The sequence below is a fragment of the Python bivittatus genome, unplaced genomic scaffold, assembly GCF_059951505.1.
Source record: "Python bivittatus isolate LINGU-HERP-01145 unplaced genomic scaffold, Pbiv_v1 ctg000850_np1212, whole genome shotgun sequence".
In the NCBI taxonomy this organism is placed as follows: Eukaryota; Metazoa; Chordata; class Lepidosauria; order Squamata; family Pythonidae; genus Python; species Python bivittatus.
The window spans coordinates 53,382,703-53,407,209 of record NW_028277112.1 but is presented as its reverse complement, the minus strand read 5'-3'; the positions used below and the strand labels follow the sequence as shown (position 1 = coordinate 53,407,209).

Here is a 24,507-nt window from a genome sequence, read left to right as displayed (position 1 = left end):
AAGGCTCATTTGGACTTATCTCTTATTAAATTTTTAGTTCAAAAAATGAACTTGACAAAGTTTAAAGGAACAACATTACATAAAACAAGAACCATCCAAGGGAACAACAAAGAATCCTTCCACATTCCCCCTCCAGCTTAAAAGGGCATGTCCAACTGTCCCAACTTAAATCCTAAGGGAAAAGCCAGATTTGTTAAAGATTTCTTGAAGGCAGGCACGGGGGGAGGAGGGCTATATGAATTTCTTGGAGGATGCTGTTTCACAGGGCAGGTACAGCAACAGAGATGGCATACCTCCTGAATCCTGTTAGGTGATATTGCTTAATTGACAGGATTTAAAGCAACCCGATTCCATTGGAGCTCATAGAATGGACAGACACAATGGGAGAAGGCATTTCCTCAAATAGCTATACCCTGTGCCATGTAGGGCTTTATAGGTGAGAAGCAGCACCTTGAATTGCACCTGGAAGCCAACAGCTCACGTAGCAGTGAACTTGCCCATCACTCCTTGTGCCACTATATTCTAGACCAGCTGTAGTATCTGAACAGTCTTCATGGGCAGCCCTATGTAAACTACATTGCAGTATCCACCCACGAGTGCCAAAGGCTGGAGAGGCTATGAGGCGTTATAGAAAGTAAGAGAGGTGACTTTGATAGAAATATGCAAGAACTGTTACTTAGGCAAATGGGGCTGAAATAGATAAAGCTATCTCTTCTTTTTTCACCTTCCCTTTCCAACCATGGTGTTGGAAAACAGCAAGGACAGGAGACAGTTTTCTCAAGAATTTTGCCATGTTCCTTTAACCTCTCCAACTTTCTCTTTTAGAAATTAAGATTAGTAGTAAGTGGGTGTTGAATGTTTAACTACTATACTAGCTGCAGATAGAATGGCATAAAACTCTGAATCTTGTGAAAATTTCACGGTGCATATATATATATATGCATATGTGTGAGTATATATGTGTTTCTAGTAGGGAAGATTAAAACATAGGGACCATTTTTTTTATCTTAACAATGTTATTGTTTAGCAATATAAATTCCTATAAAATTGTATATTTTGGCATATTTATGAGATATGCAAAGCAACTTTATTTTATTTATAAATAAAATTTTAAATTGTATAGAGCTTTACAGCCATGAGTTAAATAATAGCACTTTAACTACTTTGGACTTCAAATAAAACAAATTCTAGCAAATTGTCAGGAGTCATATTTAGCACTGATGTGGTTTGTTGTTGTTTTTTCTCTTTGAATCTTTAGGAACATGACGTTATCTAAGAAAACTTCCAATCAGGACAGCTAGTGGACTAAGGATTTCTGTTGGAGAAATCTCTTTTTTCCCTGGATATATATATATAAATATATATATATATAAATATATATATATATATATATATGTAACAATACCATTATTCTAGTGCCTCATTGTTGTTGGAACTTTGGAAGCTAGAAGACATGTCCATTGCACTCAAGCAAGTTTTTAATAAGGACAAGACATTCCGTCCCAAACGGAAATTTGAACCTGGGACCCAGAGGTTTGAGCTTCACAAACGAGCACAAGCCTCACTCAATTCTGGAGTGGACCTGAAGGCAGCTGTGCAGCTGCCCACTGGAGAAGATCTAAATGATTGGGTTGCTGTTCACGTAGTTGACTTTTTCAACAGGATCAACCTGATCTATGGAACTATCTGTGAGTTCTGCACAGAGAGAACTTGCCCCATGATGTCAGGTGGGCCTAAGTATGAATACCGATGGCAGGATGATTTAAAGTACAAGAAACCTACAGCATTACCGGCACCCCATTATATGAATCTTTTGATGGACTGGATTGAGGTGCAGATCAACAATGAGGACATCTTTCCAACTAGTGTAGGTAAGTTTATCCATGTCTAAGAATTGTACATTTTGAATGGTTTTCTCCCAGAATCTGTTAATCATAATATTTTAAAAAATGGAAACTTTAACAATGGAAATTCCAATACTTTTTTCAGTTGTATTGAAAGCTTTGAATTGTATTGAAATACTTCCAATTTTTGTCAGTTGTATAGTGTATATAAACAAATGAAATGCAAAGAGCCATTGGTTTGTATTTGTTGCGGAGGAAGGCAAAAAAATTGTTGCGGAGTAGCAAAAAAGTAAGTCATTTCTGTGATCGGTGGAACATACATACTGCCATATAAGATTGCTATTGAATTTATATACTTTAAGGATTGGCAAATTTGCTATTATGTAAAGCTCTCTCTCATGAAGAGTGAATTGAATGTGATTCCATGAAGCTGTATATGTTTCTGGTTCTCATAAATAAAAGTAAATTGAAGATACATGATCAGAATAACTAGTATTTTGAATATTTACACTTTTTAAAAAATAGTTGGAAAAAACATGTAGGCAATATAAAGCTACAAATATATATATAAATTCAATACTAGTGTATTGGAAAAGCCATATTGACAAGGGTCTGAATGAGACAATATATTTACTAAGACCAACTAAAATGTACAAATGTTTAGAAGGTCGTTACATGGTGATTCTTCAGCTTATTTCTGTTATATTTATTTATTGTTTATGTATTCAATTCAGTTTTGATACCGCCTGACAGAGCGACTGTGGGCAGCTCACAATTTAAAAAACAGTATACAAATACAATAATATAAATAAAGAATACAATAAGGGAAATAACAAAGCAGCAATTCAGAGCACATCAGCACATACAACGTACATATCAAACACCTCTAGCACCTACCCTGCCCCAAGACTGGGAGAACAGCCAGATCTTTAAAGCCTTCCCGAACGCTGTCAAGGTAGGAGCTATCTTGGAGGAGTCTCATTCCACAGGGCAGGCACCATGACAGAGACATACATTGATTTGTAATCGGTCCTAAGAACAATACGGCTTTTCCACATTCTACGATTTTATTTAGGACCAAATCCAGTTGCAGCATTGGTGCCATTTTCAAAAGGTCCATATGGCAGGATTGTACATTTTAGAATGTTATTTATAGTATTACTTGTGGTGCCAGTAAATAGCAGCCTGGCTAATTTTGTTGTTCAATCCTGGCAGTACCTCTGTGGCAGGTTTGATTCCCTGCTGCCTCTTCCAGGATGAGCAGTTTTATAGTGTGAGCCTTCTCTTGCTCTCTGTTTGAGAATACAAATCAAGCAAAGAACAAACAAATCAATACATGAATCTCTGCCAGTTTCTCCTTCCTGGAATCTGTTCCTTTTATCCAAGTAGTTGTAACAGTTGTGGAAGGGCTTCTTTTATTCCTATGTTGGTCCAGTCAGAAACATGAAATATAGACTGATAGATGGACAGACAGATAGATATAGATAGATTTATGTCCCACCTTTATCTAGTACAATTCAAGGCAGTGCACCTAATGCTCATGCCTGTGAGATGGGTTGGACTGAGAGAGAGTGACTGTCCCAAAGTCACCAGTCGCCTTCTGTGCCCAAGGGAGAACTAGATCTCCTGCTTTCTAGTCCAGCACATCAACTGCTATACCAAACTTGCCCTAAATTTGTATTTATTGTAATTTTTTATTATATACACTGCAAAGGGACCATCGTATAGAAGAAGCATCCTATATTTTTAAGGGTTCTCCCATTATTAGCAGTGACTTGAGTGAGCAATAAAGCATAAGATGAGTCATACATAGTCATGTATAAGCTATGGCCATGGCGAGGCCTTTCACTGCTGCTATTCTACCTATTATTACTTAATTGGAATTAAATGATGTCTCATTCTTAATAATGTCCCACCTGTGTTGGATTGGGGAAAATATGCCCAACCAATCAGAGTCCTCAGAAAGAGTTCCTCCAAAGATCTGGACTTGTCAAGAGGTAACTAAAAGCTATTTGATTAGAAATTAGTAGTAGGTTTTACAGAAAGAGGAGAGAGATGAACAAAACTGATTAGATTAAGCCTAGCCCATAGCATGTGGCAAAAAGCCATGGTGTCCGCATAAATTATTTCTTCTCTTTTTGTGGCGACAGTGGTGATGTTTTTGAAAAAGTACATTTGCTTCTGTCATGGAAAGTGCATAGCATATCCTTGTAGAACCAAGAGCAGTTCCACGGACAGCCCAAGCTTCATCTCTCAGACTGTACCTTCACAGATGGTTTATAATGATGGATTTAGGCCTCCATTATTAGTAGTGAGTTTGGTTTATACTGTTATGTGCTATTAAGTACAGTACTCTGTTTTTATGCCTTTAGAACTTCATTTTTATTGACTTGATTTATGTATTTCCCTTAGCATTTCTAATGGCCATTTGCAGACATTATATATGTTTTCTGGGTTAATCTTTATAAATCTGCCTCCTTTAGTTTTATATGCATCCATACAGAATATTTAGAGAAGGATTTCAAGAAATGCAGTTAAGTAGGACTTTTGTTTAAGAACTTGTTCTTAAAGGGGAAGCAAGTAATTTCTGGAAGAAGGTGAATGTTTTGAGATGAGTAATTTTCCCTTTCTCATTTTTTCTTGTTCGCCCTCTCAAGCAACTCTGAGATTGATTATAATACATTACTAGTAGGAGTAGAGGAATGAATGTTGCACTGATAATTTAGACTAAAAATAAATATTTTGGAGTTACTTTTTAAAAAGGAAACTCAAAACTTCTGTGTGTACTAGGTAGAAGATTTCTGCTTTGAGTTCTTCATTTTCCCTCCTCTTTTTTGAATTATACTGAAAATATGTGTGAGAAATAGTGAGCTAACTGAATTATAGGGGCAGATGTTAAATCCTCAGCCCACTTCTTGGTATTTGGAGACTGCCTTTTGATGTCACTATAGGGCTGAAATTCAGATAAAACATTTTCAGATTCCAAATTTTCTATAGAAAATTTTCCAACTTAGACAAATCGGGCAGTTTCAGTTATATGATGCTTGCTTTTACATTTATTGTTATTTTTTTTAAAAAAATAGCAGGGAATTCATGGTCTCCCTTACTAGTTCCAAGAGCTGTGAGGGAGAGAAAAGAAAAGTAGCTGGAGAAACTGCAGACAGATAAGAGTGACAAGCATCTCTTGTCTTTTCCTGTAGCCCCCATGAATGATGGTGCTACATGGATGACTTCCTGTTTCTGTTGTGATCAGACAGGAAGGAGCCAGAGGCAGTTTTGCATGGTGCACCATGCAGGTACACTCTGTGATCCTTTCATCTCATTGGTCATCTCCCTTGGTCCATTTGCTCTGCTACTCAGGCAAGTCACAATATCTAATCTAAACAAAAAACAAACAGAACAATAATGTATCATTACAGTGTATCAGATTACATATATTAGATCTGAGAATAATGTGACCGTTATAATACAATAATGAAAAATTCACTGAAGCGAAGAAGAAAATTGCCAAGTGGAGTACTGCAGGCGGGAGTATGCCAGCAATACTACAAGCATGAAGAAGCATTTAATGTAGTGGGGGAAAAATATCCAGAAAGGATACAGAAGATTTATAGCAGTGTTGTCCAAACTTGGCCACTTTAAGATGAGTGGACTTCAACTCCCAGAATTCCCCAGCCAGCCATGCTGGCTGGGGAATTCTGGGAGTTGAAGTCCACTCAAAGTGGCCAAGTTTGGACAACATTGATTTATAGAATGCTAATAGGAGAACACGGTGATGAAGTTGTCATCTAAGAGAAGCCTACATCAGGAATATCACATTGTTTCTGAGCTTCCAACAAAATCTTTTTCTCTACATAGCAAAGTGTTTAATTCCTTTGAATGTAATGTTCATATGTCATTAATTGTGTACATCATTTAAGCAGCCCCTTGTTCTGGTGAGAGACGTTTAGGTTAATATCAAGCTTTAATTGTGGGACACGATCAAGAAAGCAAGAATTATACAGATGTCAGGAAGGTATTTGAATGCAAGGAATAGGGCTAAAGTACAGTATTTTGGAAACTCTCAATAGAAGTCCCATCCCTCATTTGTTGGTGAGTCTCTGGATACTTCGAATCTCTTCCCATGCTTTCTGCAGCTTGGATTGAGTTGCCATTTATGAGATAAGCTACTATCAGTTGTTTATGTCTCTATATTTATTTACGGTCCAAGACCAAGACAGCTGTTTATGTCTAACAGATTAAATCTGAAGGTGTTTTCCTCTCATTTATTTTTTGTCCCTTTGGGTGCTACATCAAAGAATTTCAGTTACAGGAACCAAAAGGCACCTGTGAGCCAAACTATTTTAGGTTTGTCTCTTCACAATGTATTAGTTTAGTTTGCAAAATTGTAGTTTCTTTACACAGAATTTTTATTTATTCATTTATGGTCAGAGACCAAATTTTGAAAAAAAAAATCATGCAAAGCAAGTAAAATAAATTAAAATAATGCAGAATAAAAGATATGCATCAATCCAAATATTAAAATGGTAAAATAATGATAAGCAATAAAGAGCAGTAACTGACTTTGGAAGAATGACCATCTTAATCCCCTAAATGACAGACAGCCAATTCCAGCTGTGACCATTTTTAGCCCATTGCAGTGGAGCAGAACCTAGCTGCTTTATTAGACGTTTTTACAGAAATATCCACTAGTGAGAACTGTACAGTGTTGAACAGAATTACATTAAATTACACAGGATGTCAAAATAGTGGGAAAAATATCCTCAATCTAGTAAATGACAGGGCTAAATTCATTATTGGGTTGTATTGCAGTCTTTGTGTTTTTCTTAAATTTTTTCAACTTGAATTCATGCATGTAATTGAAAAACTAAATGAATACATGCAATCTCCAGATGATAAAAGTATGTGATCTGATTCCTTATGTTCTGAATTTTAATATGTTCTGCAATCTCAGCCAAACAGTTTAAATTTCTAAAAAACATTGTGTCCCAAGCTCTAGTCTGCAAATCCTTCCAGAATTAGCACTATAGGAAGGATTATTGCCACTGCCAATACATTAATGTATATGTATTTTTCCTTTTATGTTAGAGAAGTGCGTGACATTTACAGATGGAAACAATAAATCTGATCCATATTGGGAAGAAGAAAATGCAAAGCTGGATTCATGTATGCAGATGGGATTATAGGAGGGAGAGCTAGTTGGGGCTCCATTCCATTGATGTCAGTCAAAACAGCACAGCCATTTTGTATAAGGCTTGTGATAAGTGTTAATCACAAGACATCAGGATAAATACTGGGTGAGGGGGACAGAATGAGTAAATCATACCAGCATCATATGCTCAAGTGAAAACATTTGGAATATTTGTAAGAAATGCAGTTACTGCTGCTTTTACTCATCAGCTAGAGAAAGCAGTGAGGTGTTATTCTATCTGGCCAAGTCTGTCCTACAACTTAATTAGTTAAATAGAGTCACGTATGTGAGATGGGGAATGAAAATACACACACACAATAAATAAGTAAATATTATTTCTTAGTGGCATTTCCCAGTCCCATCATAATATTCCTCAATATACATGCAGTGTTTTTGTGTCCTGACAGTGGTCTTCTTGTAGGCATGTAGTTAGTCCCTATGGGAAACAGGATACTGGATCGGATAGGCTTTCCGTCTAATATTTTTTCTTAATATCTCGACTATAGATGTACCTGCTGTGGCCATCACTGCAAATGGCACACCTTCAGGACTGCAGTAATCCCAGTGTTATCACCAGCCATCTGATCAGCATGATTACTGGCAGGTAGGGAGCAGATGGCTGATTTCCCACTGCCAGAAGTGAGGAAAAAACAACACTGTGGTACCCACTGGTCAGCTGGCTTCTGGGAACCTGGTAATCATTTCCAGTTGCCAAAGGAATGCATTAGATCCCTGGAAGGAGGGAAGAAGGGAAATATGTGTGTAAGAGAGAATGTGCATGGTAAGAAGGTGGCATGTGAATGGGGATGCACTATATGTCTACATATATAGAGTGTATTCCGAAAGTATTCAGACCCCCTTCACTTTTTCCAATTTTGTTATGTTGCAGCCTGATACTACAATCGTTCAAATTCATTTTTTTCTCATTAATCTACACTCAGTACCCCATAATGACAAAGTGAAAACAGAATTTTAGAAATGTCTGTAAATTTATTAAAAAGGAAAAACTGAAATATCACATTGGCATAAGTATTCAGACCCTTTACTCAGTACTTTGTTGAAGCACCTTTGGCAGCAATTACTGCCTCCAGTCCTTTTCAGTATGACGTGACAAGCTTTGCACACCTGGATTGGGGGATTTTCTCCCATTCTTCTTTGCAAATCCTCTCAAGCTTAGTCAGGTTGGATGGGGACGGTTGGTGGACGGCCATTTTCAGGTCTCTCCAGAGATGTTCAATAAGGTTCAAGTCAGGGCTCTGGCTGGGCTATTCTAGGACATTCACAGAATTGTCCCTAAGCCATTCCTGTGTTGTCTTGGCTGTGTGCATAGGATCGTTGTCACATTGGAAGGTGAGCCTTTGGCCCAGTTTGAGGTCCTGAGTGCTGTGGAGCAGGTTTTCATTGAGGAGATCTCTGTCCTTTGCTCCATTCAGCTTTCTCTCAACCCTGACCAGGCTCCCAGTCCCTGCTACTGAAAAACACCCCCACAGCATGATGCTGCCACCACCATGCTTCACTGTTGGGATGGTATTGGGCAGCTGATGAGCGGCGCCTAGTTTCCTCCAGACATAACATTTAGAATTGAGGCCAAACAGTTCAATCTTGGTTTCATCAGACCAGAGAACCTTGTTCCTCACAGTCTGAGAGTCCTTCAGGTGCTTTTTTGCAAACTCCAGGCGGGCTTTCATGTGTTTTGCACTGAGGAGAGGCTTCCGTCTAGCCACTCTGCCATACAGCCCAAATCGGTGGAGGGCTGCAGTGATGGTTGTCCTTCTGGAACTTTGTCCCATCTCCACACAGGATCTCCGGAGCTCAGTCAGAGTGACCATCGGGTTCTTGGTCACCTCTCTTACTAAGGCTCTTCTCCCCTGATTGCTCAGTTTGGCTGGGCGACCAACTCTTGGAAGAGTCCTGGTTGTGCCAAACATCTTCCATTTGAGAATGATGGAGGCCACTGTGCTCTTGGGAACCGGCAGTGCAGCAAAAAAATTTTTGTAGCTTTCCCCAGATCTGTGCCTTGCAATAATCCTGTCTCTGAGCTCTGCAGGCAGTTCCTTTGACCTCATGGCTTTTGCTCTGTTACAATATGCATTGTCAGCTGTGAGGCCTTCTGCAGGGAGATGTGAGCCTTTCCAAATCACATCCAATCAATTTAATTTACCACAGGTGGACTCCAATCAAGGTGTAGAAAGAGCTCAGCAACTATCAAGAGAAATGGGAGGCACCTGAGCTAAATGTCAAGTGTTGTTGCAAAGGGTCTGAATACTTATGCCAATGTGATATTTCAGTTTTTCCTTTTTAATAAATTTACAGACATTTCTAAAATTCTGTTTTCACTTTGTCATTATGGGGTACTGAGTGTAGATTAATGAGAAAAAAATGAATTTGAACGATTGTAGCATCAGGCTGCAACATAACAAAACTGAAAAAAGTGAAGGGGGTCTGAATACTTTCCAAGTGCACTATGCTAGTATATGACTACAGATACCCAAACTGTCAACTGTGTGGCTCTTCTGGCAGAAAAGATTGCCCAGCCTTATTTTTAAAAATGCATTACTCATTATTGCTCACACATTTCAGAAAACCAGTTAACTTATTCTTTATGTCCTTATTCTTTAAGTTAACTTATTCTTTCTGAAGATAGGATGATATGAATCCATTAATCTTGAAGTAGATGTGAGTAAATTTTAATTTGACAAGGCAGGACAATGTATATCTCTTGACATCAAGAAGAAAGTAAAACTTAATAAAAACGATCAGCAGTAATCAACTCCATCTTTCAGTTGGTTGAGTTCAGTTGTTTTTCTTCTGCATTCCTTATAGCTGTTTGCCTGTTCTTCCTTTGATCAAGGGTGGCATTCATCATACTGAATTTCTTTCTGTGTGCCATTTTTAGTTCACCAGTCAACATTGTATCCGTTGTGTAGTCTACTGGTTTGGCAGTGCTGGGTTGCATTATTCTTATGCCCAAGTTATTTTTACTCGCACTTTATGTTTGTGAGAGAGGCCTATTTCCAAGAATCTCAGAGCACCTTATTTCACCCTCTGACTTGTTCTTTGTTTCCAGGTGCTCTACCTTGGAGCAGGAAATTAATTCCATTTGGCTTGTATATTGGCCTTTCCCACTTGCACCTGACTGTGGCATGAATGTGATCCCACTCTGAAGGGCTCAGTGAAGCAGTCACATTGCACTCCCAACAAAGCTGCAATGACTTGCTACTTGCTGAAAGGGAAAACATAGTGAAGGGCAATTCCTGAGTTGCATGTGTTGGGATGAGATAAAGACAATGTTGTGAAGACATGCCCCTCCCCTCCCCAGAAAAGAGGTTGCCAGGATGTTTTCATACTGTAGTGAGAACAAGTAGGAAAGCCCCATATGCTTGCATGAGCTGCAGCTGGTCTATGTGGGTAAAATCTAATGTGCTTCAGCAACGGTTGTGTTTCTAGTAATGTCAGCTGATCCTAAAGGGCCTGATTAGCCCAAAACATACTGGCTACTTGAAGCTGCTACAGGTATACCATCCTCACTCGAGTCCCTGTGTAGTCTTCTCTGGTCCATTCTTGTTTGTTTCCTCAAAGGGGAGGGGGTGAGCTTGCACAGACTTGTACTCAGCAGCTGTCCCATCTTTGCAGCACAGCTGAGCTGCTCTCAAGCTCCTTCATGGTGAAATGGAAACGCTTTGTGTGCATGTACATGTCATCACTGAGTCAGGAGAAAATACATAGCGGCAAGTTTTAAGACAACTCTTGAAAATATTTCTCTCTTCCCCTCCCATTTCTGCTCAAGGGGAACACTAGTTATTTTCTTCTGCAAGTGCCCTGCTCAGAAGTACTCAGTGAGTAGCTACAGCTTTGCTTTCAATCAAAGGTTTGTGGGACATGTAGGAAGAGACCATAGCAAGAGTTTCTGTTTGTTGTCTATATATTTTTATGTTGGCATATTCCTGTTCATGTTTTCTCTCTTCTTGCATTCCTGACCTTCCATCAGTGACTCACCAAATAACAGTTTGCTGTCTGTTGTGCCTCTAGATCAGAATTTGTAAAAGAAATAAATAAAAATGCAGACCTAAATTAAAAGGTAGACATTCTCTTTTTCTTCTCTCCCTCTTCCCCACTTTCAGACATCCTTCTTGCCTTTCCTCCTGCCTAAATATGTTTGCTGTGGCAGAAGAAGTATTTTATAGAGGAAGAAGAGAAGGGAATAATCATTTTAATTTTCTTATTGAGAGTTACAGTAAAATTGGGTGTTGGGCAAGGTGAAATCCCAGTCACATCCCAAATCCTTCTGGGATGGGAAGAGACCATGAAAAGGGGGCAGAGGGTGTTGAAAGCCCAAGCACTGTAATGGCTTTTAATAGCTGCCCTTTTTGGCAATAAAATTACGCCAGAGCCAAAAGGCAAATAAATCTGGTGCTACAATTAGCTCTGCTCAGAGGTCACAGCTCTCGTGGCCTCTCCGCCAAAAAGATGGAGGGAGGAATCTTGTTCCCAACCTACCCAAGTCAGAACTATCCAAAATGTGAATATGATCAATGTTCAGAGGGGGGAAAGCATCCCGTCATGATTTGATAGAGCACAAACACAAAATGACATCAGGTTTTTGGTCTTGGGCCTCATCCCATCACTGCAGCAACTGATGCATCTTTTCCCATCAGCAGGTAGGATTCAGAAATGGAGGGAGCAGCAAAGCTGGAGGAATTGTCAGCCTTACTAGGTAGACCAGGCTAGGAAGGGTCTTTTCTGAGCCTCTTGCCCTGCCTGCTCTCTAGTTCTGGGCTACGCAGTCTCTTATTTGACAGTTCCCTAGGCAGTGTCTCTTGGCCCTGTCTCCCACCGTCTTTTTCACGTACCATTACAGGAATCCACCAACTACCTTATTTAGGGTTGCACACAGGAATCGGAACAGCCCTATCAGCAGTAAGCTGGAACAGAGACATCCGGTATTGAAAATGAGAACAGCAAATTTCATGTCTGTGTGGTATTTTGACAGCTCAAGGACAGGGAGAGAGCATTTTTATTGAGCTGTGAGGAAAGGGCCTGTGCTATCCCGGAAGTTAGGTACAAATGCTAATCACTGATTACTCTTTATGTGTGGGTACAGTTGGTTTCACTAACAGCTGAATTGTTAAGTCTGATATAAATATAAGGCTTTGTCAAATGTAACATTTCAGTTTTTTTGTCATACGTACTTGCTGCAGGCCATTTTTTTTTCCCTCTACCACTTGGACATAATATTCATATGCCAGAAAAATAACTGATAATTCTCCATGGAATGATCATGAACTGTGAATAGTACAATACAGTTAATGGGACTGAATAACAAATATTGAAAATTATAAGAAAGGCTACTGGAAAACCCTGAAAGCCTCTTTCACTGCATTTATGAACATTTTTCCAAAGGTGTTGTTTATAAATATGGAATAAACTTGAGCATTACACTTTAGTGTATGTTTAGAGCAGTGTTTGTTGAACTTTTTGCTCTCAGGACCCCTTTCTACTTGTAAAAATTATGGAGGACTCCAAAACAGCTTTTGTTTGTATGGGTTATATTTATCAATATCAACCATATTAAAAATTAAAATTGATGCATTCATAGAATATGTATTTATTGAATCATGTAAAAATAACAATATTAAACCCATTAGATATTAATATAAATAAAATATTTTTCATGAAAAAAACCTATATTTTTTAACAAAAATAATGAGTTGTGTAACATGGTTTTAAATTTTTGCAAATACCTTCAATATCTGGCAAATAATTTTGATTTCGTAGACCACCCACTTTAAGAAACACTGGTTTAGAGTTTTCAACACGGGATACAAACTTACTTGCTAGGCTGTTAGTGTCAACCACGTCTTTAAAGTGCTGTGAGATACATACAGATATTCATTTCGGATCTTACCAGGCAGCCACTGAGTATTTGCGTCTTTGCCCCATTGTTCTGCTTATATACATAAGCACTTAAAGTGACTTACAATAAGGACGCAAAATGTGGAACATAAAAGGTGACCATTAAAATCAAAATTAGAATGTATAGCTTAACACAACAGCAGAGGTGAGACCTTTTCCATTCCTCCCTAGTTGAGAATTAGTTTTGGCATTCAAAAATGGATGTTTTGCTATGGGCACCAAACCATTTACCATGTGTACTTGCGGATACGCCCATCCGTGGATAAGCTGACCCTCAAGTTTTTAGCAAAAATACTGTGAAAAATGCACCACCCGCAGATAAGCCAACCCTCAAAATGTTCATATGTTACAGTTTTTACAGTTGTCTTAAATGTGGGTGATCCACAGATCATCCATTTTTTATGGTATTTGCAAAAGGTACAGCTATTTTAGCAATTCAGAGAAATGTGCTTCGTTCATACTGATGTGTTGCTTTGCACAGCCCTATAGATATTAGTCATTAGCATGCTTAAATTTTAGGTAGCTTGACAGGTTAAGGCCTGCCAAAAACATTGAGAAATTTTTATCCATTAAATATATTGGCTCTTTCTCCAAAGGTTTATATTGTTTCAAAGCAGTCTTCCATCCATGTACCATGCATGGCCAGATCTGCTTATGTGAATATGACCTGTGTAAGTTTTTTACACAAATTTCCCTTTGGATTTTGCAAATCTGTTCTTCAGCTGCAGAACAGATTATACACGTAGTGCTTGTCCATGTTATTCAAACTGATTTTCAAATAATTCTATTAGTAGCTACTAAAATTATTCTATAACATTAGAGTTCCTACTGTTCTTTGTAAATGTCACCATAATGATATTATGAGAAGAGCAGGTCAGAATCCACAGAAATATCTGATGCAAAAGTTAACATACTATTAATATGAAGGCAAAAAAAACATTTATTAAAAAGTCCATTGAACTGTGGAGCCACAATTTAACTTATTTGGAATAAAAGAGAAGACATTTGAGAGAAGTAAAAATGTCAGGAGGAGGCAAAGAACTTGTTTGATATTGTTGAACCAGTTTGTGTGCCGTTTCCTTGTGTCTTAGGATAACTTAGACTTGGACCTATGTAAATTTAATGGGCACTTGTCTCAGCTGACAATTGACTGCTTGCTGGAAGAAGAAACAGGATATTGCAGGTTGGCAGGTGCCTGAGGTTAAAAATGCATGCAGTGGAAGTGCAGCAGAAACAATTTCAACAGCATTTTAACCTTTCTTGCACTGTTTTGATCCACATGGGAAATGCCAGAATTAAGAATGAAGTGCCTCTTTGTGCCTTCTGTGCATTCATAAGTATTCTAGTTTTATGTGCAAAATAGATAAATATGATGGGGAAAGAGGGACAAGTTTGCTTTGAGAACAGAGACTTATATTCTGACAAGAGTCCTAGTCTAAGGTAACAGAGTGGATAGATGGAGAAGGTCAAGTCTGATATTCATTGCTTGCTCATAAAGTCCCAATGAAACAGCAGTTTTTATTAATCTGCCCTCTGTCAAACAAAGGACAGGACAAAAAGTTCTCCAACTTCCAGTGATAAATATATACTTCAGTATTTATAGCATATCATGCAGATGTACGCTTCTCTGTGTCTAACAAAAGATAGCTTTCAAAGGGGAAATGGATAACATCAGTAATTTTTTAATGGTTGCACTGCCTTTACAATAACATCCCAGAACCGGAAGGCATTGTTTTTCTATGTCAAACTCCTCCAATAAAGCAGCATTCATACTTAATGCTTTATAAGTTCAGTAATTTCCTACCTGCATGACCATACTTTCTGTGGAGTATGGCTATTGTATATTGCTAGGCACCAACTTGGGGAAGGCTGCTGTGTCTCATTGCTGTGGAGAATTGGGGAGCTAAAGCTTCATAAATGTGTCTGTGTGTTGGAGTATAAAAGCGGTGGATTACAACATGTATGTTTCAGTGTCCATGGGCTAATTGCTGTGCATATGCCAATTGAAAGCTTAATTGTTCCTGTAGCTCACTATCCAGTGTAATGGCATCACATATTTTAAAAAGGGAGAAGGAGAAGCACAGGGGATATCATGTGGTCTTTTTCTTTCTCACAAATTTTTAAAGATGTCTGTTCTCTGTTGGTCAAAATCCACTAATGAAAACATTCCATATTTCTAGAGTTTCCACCTGCCCAGATAACCTGTTCCTACTCAGATTGCAGGGATGTCAGTATCTTTTAGAGCCTTCATGGATTCAGATGCTTAATTTTCATTTAAAAACAAACAGGCCTTTGTAGTTTTTGAATGTCTTAGGGGAAACAGGCAATATTCTACCCAGCTAATAAAAGCAAGTATTTTGCTGCCTTCTAGTGCTTTAGCCAGCGAGAGACGGTCCTTGCAATTGTTGTGTAAGTTGATCTGCCAAGAAGCTGGGTTGCTATTGTTTGTAACTACTGTATCCAGAATAATGAAAGGGGAAAATTGCAGCAGGGGGTGTAATCCGCTAGATTGGCAAGACCTTCTCATTTGCATTTTCTCAGTTGCATTTTCTGAAGTAATTGACGTTATTTTCTCTCCAAGTATTTTGTTGGATTGTTTGACTTTCTGTGAGGTGTGAATGGGGATGGGCTGCTTGACAGAGAATTTATTATGCTGCAGGGAGAGGAATTAGACGTGTTATCGTTTCCGTTTCTTATGAATATCATTTTTAATATATGAGACTGGTCTCCACTGACATTTCAAACATGTTGGGCAAGTCTTTGAGTTGAGCAGCTGTAGGGCAGATCACCATTGCCCTTCATCCTAGTGCCAAGCTGGACCGAAAAATTGAGGCTTTTAGTGATGGCCTGCCAAGACTGTCAGATCGTCTTAGCACAACAATGCCAGAACAAGCTCAGGGTGGAACAGGGTTGTGGCCGTAGTGGCACCAAATCCTCCAAATGCTTCTAAAACGTATAGAATTGCTGGGACTATTTTTGTCCTTCTCTCCACCTCTAATTATCCTTGATCTAGCACTGGGTTTGAGCTCCACTTTAAGTATGTGCACTCCAGACTCTGGATATGTCAGTATTCTGAAGTAAGAAAAGGATGAAATGTTAGTTACAAACATACTGTATCCTGATGCTGAGTGCCTCTGAGTGTGAGTGCCTTTCACTATGATAGGCGTGTCTCTTGCTTTTTCAAGTATGAAGTACACTGTGGCTCAATCAGCAGGCTTCCCCCATGGATGCTTCAGATCTGAAAGGCTGCATTGGTGTTTAATGTCATAGAATTGCTTGGCTGGGGCAGGGAGGCTGTTTTTGTCCTGAACTAACTAATTTGCTTATACAGTACAACAATTAAAGGACTAAACCAGCAGGAGGAGACACCTCCATGTTTGCTACCTTGAGCGAGCAAACTAGCTAGATAAAGATGTGCATTTCTAATACTCTTTGGACACTCTGTGTGGCAAGTGCCAGAAGCAAGCCAAAGGCTATGTGTTTGATTTGCATAATTTGCAAGCAGTTTGCATAACATGCAGCTTAGCCAGTCTATTGCAAGTGAACTTAATGCACACTCCCAAGCATTGACCATAACAGAAACCCACAAAGAACGTTTACAGATTTGCTTGCCAGTACATATCTGTTAGTCATGCATGCCACATCGGCAGCTTGAAAAGAAAGGAAAAAAATGTCATTCTCTAAATGCTAACTACAACATTCTCCATTTTATACATTTCATCTGTGCATTAGAAAGTCTTTCTAAGATTTTGTTTTGTTTTCTTGTAATTACACCTCTGTTTATAAAGAGCAGCTGCAGGAAGAGGGAATCCAGATCAATAATATGGCACTGGAGAAGCTAGTGTTTTTTTGTTATTCCCACAAATAACTCTTTTAACTTTCAAAATCTATGTGTGTATCTAAACTTTTGATCTTGGAATCAAAAGTTGATTCCAAGTGGATTCCGTGTGGAAGTAGGTACTACTTGTGAATCACTTCTCTTTAGCCTTCTCGCTAAAGTGATAGTTCACACTGATGCCAGTGATTTCACAGTGATTTAGAATGTGGTTTGCCTGGTTTTGTTTTTGCATAATGTGTAAAGCAAGCCTTGGTAAACAAGGTATGCTTAAAACAAGCAACGACTGAGCAGAATGTGTGAATAGAGCCAACATTTAATTGTACTTAGGAAAAAACTTGTTTCAGGATACAAGAATATCCTGATACAAGATATAAGAAGCATACGATTTAACAGTCCCTTACATGTAAAGTTATGCTGTCATTTTATCTGTAGATAAAACAGAGTACGTGGCACGTCAGAGATCGGCTGTTGTGTTTCAGGTGATGGTGTGCCCTAAGGATCCAGTTTAGGCAGCGGAAGCAGAATTAGGTTCAGACAGTTCTGCTTTCTGTGTATGTTTAGCCCCGTAGCTGCCATGACAAAATGCACATACCAAAGGTGCATAAGTTCTTGTTTTTTCTCTTACTCTTCCTTGTCTTAATTTGGCTCTCCTTTTTCTTGCTGTTATCTCCCCAACCCCCAGCAACAGCAAAGGTTGCCAAAACAGAAGCCATTCTCTTGCTTGCTCCCCATGATGGCTAGAAATATTCACTATTAAAAATTAATCCGTACAATGGGTTCACTTGTGTTCAGTGAGGAGGGGTTAGAAAATGAAGTAAGATAAATAACAACAAAATACAAATAGGATGAAATAAACTGTCTGGGGACACTTAGGGAATGTGTATGCACAGCTCGCCATCTTGACGCCTTCCCCTTCATTTCTTTCCTGCTTTCTCAAATTTCACAATGGAAGTATTATTTTCACAGCAGAATTTTTGTTCTGAAAGTAAGCATAAAAAGAAAGCAACTCCCATGGCACTATGGCTAGTATTAATAGTAATGCAGAGTTTATTTACTTATTTATTATACTTATATACTGCTCAATTTTATGACTTGAATTTTAAAAGGGGAAAAAGTGAAATCAGCATTTGGAAGATGCTAGTCTTTTATTACTGGTAGATGTAATTACTTGCTTCATCCTTGGAAAAGTGCTTTCATTTTTATTGTGCAAATGGCTAATATAATTTAGTTCACCTAACAACAGAATAGCTGTCATAATCCCTTGGTTTTCACATTTCCTTCCCATGCAGAGGACATTTTGTGGTGGTTTGTCAACATGTTCCAAAGAATTTGGGATGTATTCTCTTAATTATTTTAGTTCATACACAATATCAGCCTGTCTTACTGCATCTCATCTTTGTCTTCTGCAAACTGATACTGAACCTTAGGATGTACAGTGGTACCTCTAGTTACGAACTTAATCCGTTCCGTGACTCTGGTTGCAACTCGAGTTGGTCTCAAGTCGAGGTAAAGTTTCCCATAAGGTTCAATGTAAATCTGGTTAATCCGTTCCGCCCTCCGAATTTGGTCGCACCACGAGGCAAATTTCCCCATAAGGTTCAGTGTAAATACGGCTAATCCGCCCTCCAAATTTGGTCGTACCCTGAGGTAAATTTCCCCCATAAGGTTCAATGTAAATACGGCTAAACAGTTCTGAAACATATGCATTTTATTTTTAAACCTCAAAAACCTTCCAAATGCCACAAAAACCTTCCAAACGCCACAAAACACACCACAAGCCTCACTGAACGTCTCCTTGCTACCGCGATCTCGCCCACAGGAAGCCGCGACCGCGTGGCAGCAAGGAAAATGGCCGTGGATCCGGTTCGTAAGTAGAGGCAAGTTCGTAAGTAGAGGTAAATTTTGGGGGCCGGAGCTGGTCGTATCTCGAAAAATTCGGAAGTAGGGGCGTTCGTAAGTAGAGGTACCACTGTACTTAAAACCTTCCTGTTATTTTAAAGAAGATTGATATTGTTATAGATTTTATTTCTTTTATTAATCCTTTTTGAACTGAAGAGCCTCTAATACCCTTTTGAGGAACTCAAACATTGCAGAAGGTTAAGGTGGATGTTTAAGATAGATGCAAGGACTCAGCTTTCTATAAAAATTGTATAGAGATGCAAATATACAGGTAACTCTTGTAATTTAAGTAGAAATATGATACATTTTAATGTAATGTAATAATAATATTTAATGTAATAATTAAATGATTTGCCAACTATTTAAATGCTCACTATTAATGGGCTACATAACTTTGTGAAGATCCTGTGTAAAAGCAGATTCTTAGAGACCACTTACAGTGGGGCAAAAAAGTATTTAGTCAGCCACCAATTGTGCACGTTCTCCCACTTAAAAAGATGAGAGAGGCCTGTAATTTTCATCATAGGTATACCTCAACTATGAGAGACAAAATGGGGGAAAAAATCCAGAAAATCACATTGTCTGATTTTTAAAGAATTTATTTGCAAATCATGGTGGAAAATAAGTATTTGGTCACCTACAAACAAGCAAGATGTCTGGCTCTCACAGACCTGTAACTACTTCTTTAAGAGGCTCCTCTGTCCTCTACTCGTTACCTGTAGTAATGGCACCTGTTTGACCTTGTTATCAGTATAAAAGACACCTGTCCACAACCTCAAACAGTCACACTCCAAACTCATCCAGAAGAGGATTGGGAGAATGTCATATGGTCAGATGAAACCAAAGTAGAATGCTTTGGTCTAAACTCGTCGTGTTTGGAGGAGAGAGAATGCTGAGTTGCATCCAAAGAATACCATACCTACTGTGAAGCATGGGGGTGGAAACATCATGCTTTGGGGCTGTTTTTCTGCAAAGGGACCAGGATGACTGATCTGTGTAAAGGAAAGAATGAATGGGGCCATGTATCGTGAGATTTTGAGTGAACACCTCCTTCCATGAGCCAGGGCATTGAAGATGAAACGTGGCTGGGTCTTTCAGCATGACAATGATCCCAAACAAACCACCCAGGCAACGAAGGAGTAGCTTTGTAAGAAGCATTTCAAGGTCCTGGAGTGGCCTAGCCAGTCTCCAGAACTCAACCCCATGGAAAACCTTTGGAGGGAGTTGAAAGTCCGTGTTGCCCAGCGACAGCCCCAAAACATCACTGCTCTAGAGGAGATCTGCATGGAGGAATGGGCCAAAATACCAGCAACAGTGTGTGAAAACCTTGTGAAGACTTACAGAAAACGTTTGACCTCTGTCATTGCCAACAAAGGATATATAACAAAGTATTGAGATGAACTTTTGGTATTGACCAAATACTTATTTTCCACCATGATTTGCAAATAAATTCTTTAAAAATCAGACAATGTGATTTTCTGGATTTTTTCCCCCATTTTGTCTCTCATAGTTGAGGTATACCTATGATGAAAATTACAGGCCTCTCTCATCTTTTTAAGTGGGAGAACTTGCACAATTGGTGGCTGACTAAATACTTTTTTGCCCCACTATAGATCTGTATTCCATTCTGGCACGTCTAGAGGTATGGGACTACAGTTTTCTCCTCTATTATAAACTGGGCATTCTTCATGTTCCCATCCTATCTGGGATAAATCCTTTTTGCTTGTGCCTGGATTTCATCACAGGTAAAGGTGTAGCTTTTTATGCAGTATTTCATGATATGGCCTGTTACATCTGGGCTGACATTGTCTGCCTTTATGTTTCATTGAATAGCTACTGAGTGTATTATTCTTCAGTTGGATGCCTGCAATTCATTTTGACTCATGATATAAAAGGTAGTACTCCAGCCAGATTTCAATTGACCTGAATAACCCTCTTCTCCATGAATTTGGCCTTTGTGGTATGGACATTTTCTTGACATCATTTCTGAGTACCAATTCATATTTAACTCCCCACCCCAAAGATATCCTTAAGTGGCAAATCTGTGTACATGAACATGACTCTGCAGAATTGGGGGAAAAGTGTATGCTAAATGGGCTGCTTACCCAAAGACTATTTCAACAGCTGACTTCAAAGCATCTTTGGAAAAGGCAGGTCAATGAGATTGACAAAGTGCATCCTCCTCCTCCTCCTCCTCACTCAGAAATTGCCAGATTTTTCATGCTAATCCAAAACATTGCACTAGGACGGGGAAGCAGTACAAAGTAGGCCCATCCTTCCTTTTTCGCTGCAGGCCAAAATCTTTTGAAACATTCTTCTAGGTGGGATTGGAGCAGCATGGTTATTTATGCTCATCTCCAGTTTGGTGGAGTCTATATGCTTAGCTCACATTAAAAAAAACAAATAGTTTATCAAACTATGCATAAAAACGTGTTAACGTGATGATATAACATTAAAACTAAACCAAAAAAGAAAGCCCTGGAGAACTCAGTCATAAATAAATCTGCTCTCCCAAATTTGATGAAATTACTCCAGTGTTCCTTGCTACTTTGTGAAAAGAAGGCATTCAGATGTTGACAAACACAAAATTCAGGAATTCATTGCTGCAAGTCAGATATAATTTATTATAGTGTTGTATAATAATTATTTTCACTATCCTCCTTTTGTAAAGGTCCACAATTCTTGATGCCTTTTCCCCAATACTGACATAGCTAAGAAAAACATATGCACCCTTGATGTCCTGTAAATTTTAGTCCAAAAATGTGGCAATTATAGGGCAAGCCCAGCCATATGAATTAATGTTTCAACTTCTCAGTTACGTTTCCAAACAAGTACAGCCCTTATTAATCATTCTGTTAGGTTCCAATCTCCACAAAGCAAAGCTTTCTGTGGTATTCACCTAATTTAAGATCAAAAGACCTTAAGTTCACATTGTTTAAAACAACCATCCACTGATTTACAACAGGACACTCGAGCTATTTTAAAGAGCCTCCAAAGTTGTTAACAGGGAACTCTAGAAACAGCAATAAATTAATGACTAAATAATCCAAATAACAAATGCTTAAGTTGAATAAACTCCTTAAATTGAATAAACTGCCAAGAGACACTTTGAGGAAATTAAACTTGATTTTAAGTTCTATTATAGCTTTACAAAATGGCTTCATGAAGCTAAGGTTTGTCCCAGAGTAAAAATATTATGAGGCCTAGTTTATTTTTTTTTAAAGAGACATATACTGGCTAGTTGTCCAGATTTCAGTGGGATATCTTCCTGTAAAGCTGAAATCTATATTGACTTAACTAGACTTAAATTTAATAGAACTTACTCCTGAGTAGACATACATAGGTTTGTAAGATTATAGCCTTATTTTTTGTTTTACCTGCTTTGAATTGGGGAACCCATTCAAACAAGATTTTTGTTTGCAGTTTTCCAGCATATACAGGTGAAACTCGAAAAATTAGAATAGCGTGCAAATGTTCATTTATGTCAGTAAGGCAACTCAAAAGGTGAAACCAATATATGAGATAGACGCATCACATGCAAAGCGAGATATGTCAAGCCTTACTTTGGTATAATTGTGATGTTTATGGCGTACAGCTTATGAAAACCCCAAATTCACAATCTCAGAAAATTAGAATAGTGTGAAAAGGTTCAATATTCTAGGCTCAAAGTGTCCCACTCTAATCAGCTAATGAATCCATAACACCTGCAAAGGGTTCCTGAGCCTTTAAATGGTCACTCAGGTTGGTTCAGTAGGAATCACAAGCATGGGAAAGACTGCTGACCTGACAGTTGTGCAGAAAACCATCATTGACACCCTCCATAAGGAGGGAAAGCCCCAAAAGGTAATTGCAAAAGAAGTTGGATGTTCCCAAAGTGCTGTATCAAAGCACATCAATAGAAGGTTATGTGGAAGGGAAAAGTGTGGTAGAAAAAGTTGCACAAGCAGCAGGGATGACCGCAGCATGGAGAGGATTGTCAGGAAACGGCCATTCAAAAGTGTTGAGGACTTTCACAAGGAGTGGACTGAGGCTGGAGTTTGTGCATCAAGAGCCACCAAACACAGACGGATCCCGGACATGGGCTTCAAATGTCGTATTCCTCTTGTCAAGCCGCTCCTGAACAACAAACAACGTCAGAAGCGTCTTACCTGGGCTACAGGAAAAAAGAACTGGTCTGTTGCCCAGTGGTCCAAAGTCCTCTTTTCTGATGAGAGCAACTGTTGCATCTCATTTGGGAACCAAGGACCCAGAGTCTGGAGGAAGAATGGAGAGGCACACAATGCATGATGCTTGAAGTCCAGTGTGAAGTTTCCAGAGTCTGTGTTGATTTGGGGAGCCATGTCATCTGCTGGTGTTGGTCCACTGTGCTTCATTAAGTCCAGGGTCAACGCAGCCGCCTACCAGGAGATTTTGGAGCACTTCATGCTTCCTTCCGCAGACGAGCTTTATGGGGATGCTGACTTCATTTTCCAGCAGGACTTGGCACCTGCCCACACTGCCAAAAGTACCAAAACCTGGTTCAATGACCATGGGATTACTATGCTTGATTGGCCAGCAAACTCGCCTGACCTGAACCCCATAGAGAATCTATGGGGCATTGCCAAGAGAAAGATGAGGGACATGAGACCGAACAATGCAGCGGAGCTGAAGGCCGCTATTGAAGCATCCTGGTCTTCCATAACACCTCAGCAGTGCCACAGGCTGATAGCATCCATGCCGTGCCGCATTGCGGCAGTCATTGCTGCAAAAGGGCCCAAACCAAGTACTGAGTACATATGCATGCTTATACTTTGCAGAGGTCCGATATTGTTCTATTTCCAATCCTTGTGTTATTGATGTCATGTAATATTCTAATTTTCTGAGATTGTGAATTTGGGGTTTTCATAAGCTGTACGCCATAATCATCACAATTATACCAAAGTAAGGCTTGATATATCTTGCTTTGCATGTAATGCGTCTATCTCATATATTGGTTTCACCTGTTGAGTTGCCTTACTGACATAAATGAACATTTGCACAATATTCTAATTTTTCGAGTTTCACCTGTACATACTTAGTAAAGAATTGGGCATCATGTTGGTCTCCTTATTGCCCGGAAGATGGAATGGCTTTTTGACAGATAAAAATTCAAACATTTTGAAAGCAAAGGATTTAAAAGTCTCTGGTTTATAATGATCAGGCAATAAAAGACTGTAGCAATTGCATCAGTAAATGACAGAGTAGAATCTGTCTTTCCAGTGCATGTTTTCTTTCTCTTGAGGTATAACATCCCTTCTAATATGCAGCAACAAGAGATTTGTTTTGGTACTGCTGAACTTTATCACTTATAAATGGCCATGCTTGGTTTTTTTTTCCCCTTGCCTTTGCGGTATACAGTATGTTGCAAGTATCTGTGGTACAAAACCACTATTTCAAAGGAAAATGTGGATTATATGCATTTATTATATAAGAATATTAAGATGTGGAAAGAGCATACAAAATAATCACTGCATACTATGTAAAGTGCCTCAAGATCCCCATGATTGCGATGATCATGATATTAAGTCTTTCTTTTTCTGCATTATAATTTCAGGTTCTGAGAATTTGTACCATGGAGATTTAAGAAAGGGGAGGCAGATGAAGTCTGACCACTTATATTCCATGGCTTGATAGCTGATATTAAAGTAATTTTGCTGAAATGTACACTATCTGTTTATTAAAAATCAGTTTACAGCAATTATGCAAAGGAAAATCTATGCAGAATTGTTCAGAGGTTTGGTCAAATGCTTCTTTTCTAAGCCATGCATTTAAATACATGTATACAGTGCAAGCGTGCAAATGTG

The 24,507-nt window shown here is 38.8% G+C and overlaps 1 protein-coding gene across 2 annotated transcripts in view; it reads left to right on the top strand.

The window, feature by feature from the left end:
* The window catches only part of MOB3B (MOB kinase activator 3B), a 120,789-nt gene that overhangs the window by 37,595 nt on the left and 58,687 nt on the right, over window positions 1-24,507 (top strand). For both annotated transcript variants that reach the window (XM_088130230.1, XM_088130232.1), the window contains exon 2: window positions 1,259-1,871. In XM_088130230.1, the coding sequence (XP_087986356.1) occupies window positions 1,454-1,871 (418 nt within the window). In that variant the 5' untranslated portion in view covers window positions 1,259-1,453. The remainder of the gene's footprint in view (window positions 1-1,258; window positions 1,872-24,507) is intronic.